The 11,518-nt window shown below is 35.1% G+C and overlaps 2 protein-coding genes across 2 annotated transcripts; both read left to right on the forward strand.

Moving 5' to 3' along the window:
- The first annotated feature begins 610 nt into the window (after positions 1 to 610).
- On the forward strand, positions 611 to 2,089 carry LOC114164664 (FAD-dependent oxidoreductase family protein). Its single transcript, XM_028049401.2, has one exon. The coding sequence runs from the start codon at positions 712 to 714 to the stop codon at positions 1,891 to 1,893; it is 1,182 nt and encodes a 393-aa protein (XP_027905202.1). The 5' UTR covers positions 611 to 711; the 3' UTR covers positions 1,894 to 2,089.
- A 7,460-nt stretch (positions 2,090 to 9,549) lies between these two features.
- Positions 9,550 to 11,165, forward strand: LOC114196171 (putative WRKY transcription factor 17). Its single transcript, XM_028086724.2, has 3 exons — positions 9,550 to 10,275; positions 10,635 to 10,760; positions 10,840 to 11,165. Exons 1-3 carry the CDS (start codon positions 9,677 to 9,679, stop codon positions 11,015 to 11,017), a joined length of 903 nt encoding a protein of 300 aa, XP_027942525.1. The 5' UTR covers positions 9,550 to 9,676; the 3' UTR covers positions 11,018 to 11,165.
- Positions 11,166 to 11,518: the final 353 nt, after the last annotated feature.

The following is an 11,518-nucleotide window of genomic DNA, read 5'->3' on the forward strand; positions in this document are numbered from 1 at the left end:
TATTTTTAATAAATACTTAAGGTCCACTCACTTTTTTCATTTGACATTTTTTTATCACATTACTAATTACATTCGTCTTTTTTATGTTTATTAAATCAATGTTTGTGATTCTTCTTTTATTTTTACTTCTAGGAAACAAAAAAGGATATTGTACTCATCCAAATAAAAACATAAGCCATTGCATGGCAGAAAAGTGTTAATAATCATGATACATTTCTTTGGATGCATAGATGAAATTAAAAAGTAGACGGTGACAAAAAGAAGAAAAAACAAAAACAAATTGACAATACGCAATAGAATGATAAAAATAATATATGTACGAACAAAAAAAGTGAGAGCAAATTCTGACAAAATTAAGAAAGAAACAAGTCTAATGAGTAGAAACACTGTAAGGCTTTGTTTGATTAAGGTGGAAATAGATAAAAACAAATAATGGTTTTGTTCCTTGATTTAATAAATTAAGCTATTTTCACTTTCATCAATTTTAAGTGTGTACGAGATTGAGCTTTTTTGTGTTATTTCTCTGTGATTTTAAAATATATTTTTTAACAAAGTTTTGTCGACGAATCTTTTAATAATGGACACCCTCAAAAGAGAGGAAAATAGGTGGCAGGGGAAAACAGAAGAATCTACCCTCTATATATTAAGGTATCCACACTCAGTAGCTTCGCATTTTGCAGTGAGTGGGAAGAGAGAGAGGGAGTATCAGACATGGAAGATTCCCAGTTTGACGTCATAATTGTCGGAGCTGGCGTCATGGGCAGCGCCACCGCCTACTACGCCGCCAAACGCGGTCTCAGGACCCTTCTCCTCGAACAATTCGACTTCCTCCACCACTGCGGTTCCTCCCATGGCGAATCCCGCACAATCCGCGTCACCTACATCCAAAAACACTACTACCCTTTCGTCATCGAGTCTTACAAACTCTGGCAAGAGCTCGAGGCCCAAGTGGGCTACCAGGTCTACTTCAAAGCCCAACACTTCGACATGGCCCACTCTCACGACCCCACAATCCGCTCCGTCGTCGACTACTGCCAGGCCCACGCCATCCCCTTCCAACTCCTCCGCCGCCGCCAGGTCGCGGAGAAATTCGCCGGCCGCATCGACATCCCGGAGGATTGGGTGGGCGTCTCCAACGAGTATGGCGGCGTCATCAAGCCGACCAAAGCCGTCGCCATGTTCCAGACACTCGCCTACAAAAACGGCGCCGTCTTGGTGGACAAAGCCAAGGTGGTGGACATCAAGAAAAACAAAGAGGGAGAGGGCGTGGAAGTTTTCACCGCAAGCGGCAAGAGATTCCGCGGTAAAAAGTGCGTGGTGACTGTGGGCGCGTGGGCGCAGAGGTTAGTTAAAACGGTTAGCGGGGTCGAACTCCCGATAGTGCCCGTGGAGACGAACGTTTGTTACTGGAGAATAAAGGAGGGGCAGGAAGGGAAATTCGCGTTAGGAACCGGGTTCCCTACGTTTGCGTCGTTTGGGGACACTTACATTTACGGAACACCAACGTTGGAGTTTCCGGGGTTGATTAAGGTGGGGGTGCACGGAGGGAACCCGTGCGACCCCGACAAGAGGCCGTGGGGCCCGGCGGTGATGATGGAGAAGTTGAAAAAGTGGGTGGAAGAAAGGTTTTCGGGCATGGTTGATTCCAGTGAGCCTGTGATAAAACAGTCTTGCATGTACTCCATGACACCGGACGAGGATTTCGTCATTGATTTCTTGGGCGGTGAGTTCGGAAAGGACGTGGTAATCGGAGGCGGGTTTTCGGGTCACGGCTTCAAGATGGCTCCGGTTATTGGGAGGATCTTGACGGAGCTTGCGGCGGACGGGGAAGCCAAAGGGTTTGATCTGAAACATTTTAGGATCGGAAGGTTTAGGATAACCTCCAAGATTTAGTATCTTCATTTATTTATCTGTCACATCACATCACATATCGTTTTTATCAACTTGCATTTATTTGTTTGTTTCCTTCAATGTTTATGTCGTGTGAGTCCAGGTTTGGTGATGTTTTACTACATCAAATTACATTAAACCTGCTCCGTTGTATTTAAATAAAAATTTAGTGAAAGTGCAAGCTACAAAATGAAACTCACAGATCGCGTAACAGCATTTATGGTGAATAGAATAAAATAAACATGTCCGTATTATAATACTCTACGGCTTGTACTATAAATGTGTTTTCATAACGTGAGAAATATTACAAAAGGTTCATTAATTATATTAACGATGCCATTATAGTAGGAAGGACTACAGAAAAGAAAATACAGCAACGGGGAATCTTGTGTGGCTAAAGGTATGCAGAGAAAATAATTTTTGCAGGAAAAAATTGATTTTATTTTTGTAATTTTTGAACATGACTATTTAGTGTGAGAAATGCGTGCAGAGGTGTACTGTGGAAAATATACTAAAATCCAAACACGAGACAGGCTGTCTATCACATGAAAGCGCTCCAATCACAGTAAGCCATGTTTTTTTAATTACATATATATATCAGTCACATCGGTTTCAAGCAATAATTTGTAATGCGGATTTGTGAAACACATGTTTATTTACATTTTTATAACTTGATTAGTATTTTTCAAACACTAGACCTTCAAGTACACACACACACCTATCGATGCATCTTCATCGGTTATGTTAAACTTACAGTAGTTAATAGGTTTTCTATCTTTAAGAAGCATGTGTTTTGAAGTAAATATATATCAAGGGGGTGTATTCAATTGAAATTTCAAAAAACTTTTTTTTGACGTAAAAGGTCTTCCAGATTTTAAAAAATATGGTAAGACAAATGTTTGTGGTTATGATTTTGTAATTTAGGTTTTCATTGATCTATGAAATATAAAATAATAAGATTTGACAATAGTTTAGGTAGTTGCAAAAATTTTAAAGATTCTTGCACTTCAAAAGTAAAATAATAAAGATGTGACGTCCCATTTTAATAGATTACTCTACCAAATAAAGCATCACAAAATTTTGATAACGAGAACTAATCAGATCAACATGAGACGTACGAAAAGTAACTATTACAGTCATCCATAGGAGTACTTAGAGGAAAACCTGGACATACAACCATGCCATAAGAAAACACAAATCTAAAAGTTTAACAGTCTTGCAAAAGGGTTGCCCTCAAGGCAACTAATACAAAAAGGCCTCATGGCCACGAACTACTCCTAAGACATCCAAGCAAGGAAATCTAGGCCGCACCGCTGCGTCTCCCGGATCCATCTCGAACCTCCCTCTCATCTACTCCCACCAGAAGGTGATCATCGCAAAAGAGAAAACATAACAGAAACAACACAAAATGCAAGGGTAAGCTAGTGCAATTTAATCTTATCATGGTATAAAAGAACCAGTGCGTAAACATTCCCAGACATACAACACAGAGGCACATAATTCATGCTATGACAAGCAAGCAAAACACTATGACTCGATTATCCGGATACATATATTAAGATCGGATTCACTGGACGCTTGCACTTGTGGTGGCCTCTACTGCTCTGCAGAGCCATTGCCAATGGGTTTCACCCTACCACGCACAAGGTTAACCTTCAAGCATCTAAGGCCATTATCCTGCCAAAGACTAAGGTCTCCCGCCACTCTCACCACTTGGGTCAGATTGCTCTACCTGAGACTCACTGACCCTTTAGAGTTTCGGGATGCGATCCTTACTTGAATCCATATCTTAATATATACACTACACGCCACCATGAGGTCTCCCCACGAGACTCGTGGAATTACGCCTATCACACCAAATTCATATTTCATACCATGTCCACCACCTTTGGCTTGAAACATCCAATTCTCATGCAAATTCTCAACCAACCAACCAAACAAAATCCATGTGTTATTCATGCCAACATACAAATTTTTAGTTCATAAGATTCAAACAACCACATAAACATATTCACATGCTTTAGGTTTTTAAAGGAAGGGGTAAATAAATAAATCACAAAACTCATCCATCAAACAGAGAGAGAAAACAGAATTGGAACCACCCGTTGTAGCAGCCTCGCTCAAGCTAGGAGTAGTCGCCCAGGCGAGAGGAGCTGTCTCGCTCAGGCGACTGGCTCTCGCTTAGGCGAGCCTACAACATTGGGTCCTGGAAGGTTTCACGATTTCTCGCTCAGGCGATGCTGTCTCGCCTGAGCGAGCTGGCTTGTCGCCCAAAAATGCAGCCCCTCGCCTGGGCGAGTGCTCGAGGCAGAACCAGGGTGAGCATTCTGATACTCTCGCCTAGGCGAGACGAGCTCGCTTGGGCGAGAATAGCAGAGTTCACCACTGTCAACCCACATGCAATGGCGGAAACAGCTCAGATCCACTCCCAAATTCACATGCAACTCCATTTCATTCAACAAAAGCACACCACACACGCATAAAAACATACAACGACCAAAAACAGCCAATAGTGATTTAAAACCAATGAATCTAGCTTCCCTTACCTTCGTTTGAGCTCCAAAAACAACCAGACCCTAACTAGGTAGCACAACAGCTCTAAGAACTATGACAGTGAGCTGAAACTGGAAAAAGAAGACAACACGAAGTTAAGAGTCTTAACCCTAACTTGACCCACGCGTTTTAAACAGAGTAAAGAGGAGAAGGAACGAACCCTGAGCTCTAAAGGTCAGCTTACCTGGAAAAAGGGGAGAGTTTTGCTAGCTCAAAGACGTGAGGATGGAGAGCCCTAGCAGAGAACTTGGCTTGAGGTGAAGAGAGGGAACAGAAGCTGGTTTCTGAAAAATGAAACAGAAAGGAAGGGGTTAGGGTAGGGGTCCTACTGAAGGGCTGGCCTTGGACCTCCGAAAAGGCCCGGCCCAAAACTTTATAGCACTGAAAAGGGGCTTACAAAAGATATTGTCCGCTTGAATGTATTAGAACATGTATCCATCAAGATAAGATAATTGTTGTCGATTAACATATATTCAAGATATTGTATGTTTTCAGATATTTATTTTCTTATGATTTTATCATAAGACACATCAGATGTTGGAAAGATAAAAAGACATTTAAATCACCTTAGAGTTTGATTAATTCTAAACGATGAGAGAGTATCGGCGTGATAAGAACATTTTGTTTATTATGAAATTTATTTTTATCTATTATTTTATTCTACAAACTTGCATGAGTTAAAATTACATTTTAGTGATATGCTTAGCAAAGTTACTTTGATATAAAAATAAATCGAAGCAAATGAAATACGATTTCTTCATGCTTTTTATGTTTATCTTTCTTAATATTTTTATTTGACCTAAGTGAAATTAATCGAATATGGATTATCTTACATCTTATATTGGTGTGAGGGAAATTGAGAAATGTTATGATATTGATAATTAATAATTGGAGCAGTATTAGTAAGATACATACATTAAATAAAATTTAAAGTGGTTAGAAATCTAGTATTAATTAAAAATAAAATCTATTTAATAATCTTTATCTTAAAAATTAATTTTATGAAGAAGAACTAAACTTAAACTCGTTTGTTATTAAATCAATATTTAGTTTTAGACCCTAGATATACATGAGTACATCTACTTCTAGTTGACATATTTACATGTGCATCTACTTCTTGGGCTTGTACCTAAGTTGGTATCAAATACTTCAAATTTATGGGCTTTATTTTTTCTGTGTCGTTTAAGGTTGTGCTTCTTCATTTTCAGAGGCCCATATTTTCTCTCTTTTTCCCTTATTTTTATCACTGTGGCCTGTTATGTTTAGGCTTTGATACATTGTTCGAACGGGTCTTTCATGTTTTTCAAATTTTGCAAGATTTGATATAGTTTGCAGAGCTACTAACATTTTGAACTCATAATTTTACCGTATCTATACAAATAGAATTGAAGTTAAAGATTTGATTATATATATATATATATATATATATATATATATATATATATATATATATATATATATATATATATATATTTAAGTTATTTAATAGAACTTCAACTAATAAGAGAAATGGAAAAATAATAACCTAATATATAATAAAAATCGTTGAAAATCCTAAATATGATGGTTTCTTAAGGGATACAATATTAACAAGATTCATCAGAAAAATACAACACCAACAAACATCAGTTTAACTCATAAATTTTAAGATAGCGAGTATCATACTTGAATTTCCAATAAAATTAGTATTGAAATATTTTCAATTAATTTTGTTGAACAATTTGAAGCTTCAAGATATGATGATAAACAAATAATTTAAGCACTATTAACCAAGTTCCATTTGTTTAACCTAAAAGTTGTATTTTTGACGCAAGAGCTCACCAAATTGATTTTAAAAGAATGGATATGGGAATCTTTATTATGGAGTTACAACTTGCAAATTGCAGAAAGTCCAATAATTATTTCCTTAGTGCACAACAGATCGTGTTGGTTGTTATTTAAGAATGATTTAGGTCAAAATCTGAATAAGATATAGTTTTATGTTGACGGTGGACAAAACACTTGCACAATGGGATGCTCCATTGATTAGTAAAATATATGAACAACAACTATGAGTTAGACTTTGTGCTTCAGATTCTGATAAGGATTTTAATAATGTTTAAAACATCATAGGATAACTAAAATATGGCATTAAAAATAAGGGGTCCTATCCAACACTACATAGAATTATGATAATTGTTTTATTAGCAAGATTATATGGAACAAGGAATCAAATCCTCCAACATATCCTTCTAGAATGTATTTTATAGCGTCGTGAATTGATTGAATAACCTATCAAAACCCTATCTCATTGTATAAAAATAAATTATCATATTTTTAACAGTTTTTTCAGCGTATAAAATATCTGTTTACTTTGATAATTAGAATTATAAGAAAGAAAACATTTTCTTTTTGTCGACGAATCTCCGATTAACGCGTGGTGTATTTGATACCGATTAATCGCAGTGAAGTATTTAAATTTAAAATAAGTGGCACCGTTAAAATAAAATACTAAAATGCACTTTGTGAGATACAGATCATAAGGGCTTTTGTGAAAGAGATTTCTTCTATCTATAAGATGCCAATCTCACACTCCACTATTACAAAATTTATGCTTAAAGTTTGTACTAATATATTTTTTCATTTTTTAAGATTTTACTATTTATATACTAGTATATATTCTTATATCAGAATAAAAGAACTCATCAACAATGTCATAAATATTATAAAAGCTAAAATATTGTCAATATAAAATGTTAGAACCACCCCGATACATTGTACGTTTATCACATTATGTTTTCTAAAAGACTCATATATATGTTTCACCAAGCACAAACATATATGGTATATAACTAAACCTAGAAAAAACTCAAATGAAAAAATAATAAAGGTTTATCCACAATTTATAAACTGTTTTATTTTTTTTATTCATTTAAAGTTTATTTTTAAATAAAACTTAGAGGACAAAAAATTCTATCGAACTAAGTATGGCAAAATAGACCGGGTCTAACAGCCAGCCCGTCAAGCCATATTAAAAAGGATAGATTAGGTTGAAGATTTCAACTCGTGAGTCCATTCTAATCCATCCTGCCAATTTGACAGGACAAAATACGATTCGGCCTATCTCGACCCATTGGTCCATTTTAAAAAAATACAATAAAATAAAAATAATTAAAAAGATTAACTTTTTATGTTATATTTTTTAAATATGTTAATATATAATAATATTGTAATTTAAATCATTAATACCTACAAGTTAAGTCTCAATTATTAGCTAAAATAGAGTATTTTAATATGTAAGTATAATGATTATTTTATTTTATCTAAGTAAAAATATTAATTAATCAATTAAAAGTATAAAAAATATTTTATTTCATTAAATATAATTTTAATATTAATTTATATGTATATATAAAGAAATTTAAAAAATTAAAAAGTTTAAAAAACTTGAAAAAATTTGAAAACAAATTAAAAAAGTATATATAATTGACTGGTCAACCCGATCAGTCCGTTAGTCCGTCTCATACATGACGAGTTATGATTATTGATCCATTTCTGTTTATGGGTTAGTCCAAACCTTTATATTTTGGACAAGCTAAGGACAGACCGGGTCAAATAGGTAAGATCTATTTTGCACCCTTATATTAAACCCATACATTTGATTTGTTATTTAAAATGAGAGGATCATAGTTTAAATAATAATAAATAATAAACTACGGTTTTAGTTATTTTCTGCGTACAGGCTTTTTTTTCTCATTGAGGGATCATCAAGAGTATATTTGTTTTAAACTACAGTGACTATTTGTTGTAACAACAAGTAAGCAAAAGACATAAAATAATGAATAGATTAATTGCCAAAAACTAGACAAAAATAATTTATAAATAAATCATAACCAAAAATGTATGTCAATTTTGTATTAATAATTATTTTCGTAGATAAAAAATAAAAAAATATTAAAGTAATAAATAAAATAAAAGTAATTAATTTAAATTTTAAAGAATTTAAAGCAATTTATTTCAATTTACTAATATTTAAAATATATTTTATATTTACTATATTGTATACCGTTTTTTTAGTTTAATTTAAAATTATTTTAGCCAAAATTTCTACTTTTTAAAATTTTATTTTATTAATTATTTCCTAAATTATTAATATTTTTTTTACTTTATCTCATCTATTAAACCACCTATTATCATTTTATTATTTCTCTTTTGTTATCTAAACAATTTTTTCTCTCTCTTTTTCTTCTTTCCTTCTTTCTCACTCCTTCTCCGATTTAACGCCTGTATCTATCAAAAAGTCTTGTACTCTCATTAGAAAAAGAAAAACTATAATTAAGATGGAAGAATAACATGCAGCCATGCATTATAATTTAAAATTATACGTTCTTTTTTGGTTGGCTTTTCTTTATTGGTTTTCATCTAAAGCCTCTATTAAGAAATTATTAGGTAATGGAAAATTTCTTTTTTGTACGATTTCATATTATTTCATAAACCAGTTATTCATTTTTATTTTTTTTTACTATTTGTACAACTTGTTAAAGCCGTTCAACCTAGATATTCTAGTTCTATAATTTCAGATTATTCTTATTCTGATTTTCAATATGCGAACAAAAGATTAGTCTTTCACCCAAATTTTTAATTCAAAACATTCTTATCCTGTCGTATTACAATTTTCTTACTTTTTTTTTTCTTTCTTTCAACCACGTGGATCAAGGAATAAAGGGTGACCATTTTTTCAACTTTTTTTTTTCTGCTGTGTTAAATTAATACATTACAGTGGTTGTGTACAAGTTCTATTCAACCTCTATCACCCATTCATATTATATATACATTAACGCTTAATCAGTCAGAAAGAATCTACATTATGTATTTAAAAATATTCATTTAAGTAATATATTATATATTATTAATTACAGTAAATATTTTTAATACAAATGGGTTTACGATCTAGTTTAACAACAAGTAAACACATAAGTAACCTTTGCGAAAGAATCTATAAGTTGACATTTACCTATTTGGTGGATTGAATATTCTAAGATTTCTCGTTTTCATAAATAAAAAAAAATTATAAATATATTTAAAAAAAAAAGATTTATATTTTGTGACATAAGGTTGTCCCCATTATATCTTGCTGTGTCCCCCCACTCTTTCCTCTTCCTCTTCTCAACAAAACAAAACTAAACCTTCCTCTCTTCTTCCTTCCATTTCCATGGCGTTCTGAGTGAGACCCAGAGAGAAGAGAAAAGCGAAAATGGCGATGGAGTTGATGAGCTTGCCGAAAATGGAGGAACAGAAGGCAATTCAAGAAGCAGCCATGGAGGGTCTCAAGGGAATGGAAAACTTCATTCATCTTCTCTCCAACCAACCCTCTCATCTCAACACTCACCTCACCCAAGCAACCGTTTCAAACTTCAAAAAGCTCATCTCTTTGCTCAACCGAACCGGCCACGCCCGTTTCCGTCGCGCGCCTCTCCCTTCAAATAACCAACCCACTCCACCGGCTAACCCGGTCACCGTCCACCAACCTCCCACCACCTTCGCCCCCACCCACTCGCACACTCTCACTCTCGATTTCACCAAACCTAACATCTTCGCCGCCACCAACAATAAGTCCTTGGATCTCGAATTCTCCAAAGAAACCTTCAGCGTCTCCTCCAACTCCTCCTCCTTCATCTCCTCCGCCATCACCGCCGACGGCAGCGTCTCCAACGGCAACCAAGCCTCCTCTCTCTTCCTCACCTCGCCTCCGCCGCCTTCTTCCTCCGGGAAACCGCCTCTCGTCAAGAAGCGGTGCCACGACCACTCCGACGACGTCTCCGGCTCCACCAAGTGCCACTGCATTAAGAGAAGGTACACCCTCGTCGCACCTCAGCGTTTGACTCGGGGCATGACTCGGCCCGAGTCTACGTTCTAGAGTCAACGATTTCGGTAGTAGTGCAGTTAAAGGCATTCAATGGAAAGAGTCACAAGCCACGCGTGACACTGACACCAAAGTGTTTTTTTTTTCTCTGACTTTTTTGTCCTGTGCCGCGTTTGTCAATCCACGTTTCTTTCAGAAATTATGTCTCACAATAAAAACAACAAAATAGAATTTACCAAACACGACTCTAGTATCTCTACCTTCATTATTATTGTTAGCTTTGAATGTTGACCTAAGCGTCTTATTGTTTTCTATTTTTAATTTTTATTAAATTATTTTTTTCTTTCAGGAAGAATCGGGTGAAGAAGACGGTGAGAGTGCCGGCGATAAGTACGAAAATCGCCGATATTCCGTCGGACGAGTTCTCGTGGAGGAAGTACGGGCAGAAGCCGATCAAGGGATCACCGTATCCGAGGTGAGTGATGATGAGTGATTTTGCGTTGACTTTAGTCAACACTTTGTTAACTGACGTTGATTTGTTATGTTTTTGTCAGGGGTTATTACAAGTGCAGTACGGTGAGAGGATGTCCGGCGAGGAAACACGTGGAACGTGCTTCGGACGATCCGACGATGTTGGTTGTGACGTACGAGGGGGAGCACCGTCACTCCATTCAGACAGCGTTGCAGGAGAACATTTCCGGCGCCGTGGGTTTGGTTTTTCAGTCAACATAGTAGGGTGGTGGAATTAAAAGTTTCTTTTTTTAGTTGAATAGGAATTGAATTAGGTGGTGGGTGGAATGTAAATGTAAATCTGTCATCCTTCAAAATATTAATATTTTCCTCTGCTATATTTATTAATTTCGCATCTATCTTTTAAAAACGAGAGTTTGGTTCATTTAATATTCTTAATTATTTCAGTATTGTAAGTAATTAAAATACTTGGGTAACAATTTTTATATTAAAACGGTGAAAGGAACTGATTGTGTTCTCTTGATCGACACTTACAGTCATGGCAAACCTAAATATTTGAGTAATTAATTTGAAATTGAAATGTCAAATAATATTCCATGTTTCTTTTTCTTTATACTGGTCCAATTCTTCATTTGATAATTTATTACTCTTTGGGTTTGTTTTCCATCCAACTTGATTTAACATTCACGGAATAATCTCTTACAAAAACATTTATTCAATAATTATTTATCTATCACTTACAACAACATTTATTAATTCGGT

The sequence above is a fragment of the Vigna unguiculata genome, chromosome 9 (genome assembly GCF_037176805.1).
Source record: "Vigna unguiculata cultivar grain cowpea cultivar isolate G323 ecotype 2 chromosome 9, ASM3717680v1, whole genome shotgun sequence".
NCBI classification, from domain to species: domain Eukaryota; kingdom Viridiplantae; phylum Streptophyta; class Magnoliopsida; order Fabales; family Fabaceae; genus Vigna; species Vigna unguiculata.

Excerpts from the sequence above, each read along its gene's own strand:
- LOC114164664 (XM_028049401.2), top strand. The coding sequence starts at position 712 with ATGGAAGATTCCCAGTTTGACGTCATAATTGTCGGAGCTGGCGTCATG.
- LOC114196171 (XM_028086724.2), top strand. The coding sequence starts at position 9,677 with ATGGCGATGGAGTTGATGAGCTTGCCGAAAATGGAGGAACAGAAGGCA. Across the intron at positions 10,276-10,634 it reads TGCCACTGCATTAAGAGAAG|GAAGAATCGGGTGAAGAAGA; the intron begins GTACACCCTCGT and ends TTTTTCTTTCAG. Across the intron at positions 10,761-10,839 it reads AAGGGATCACCGTATCCGAG|GGGTTATTACAAGTGCAGTA; the intron begins GTGAGTGATGAT and ends TGTTTTTGTCAG.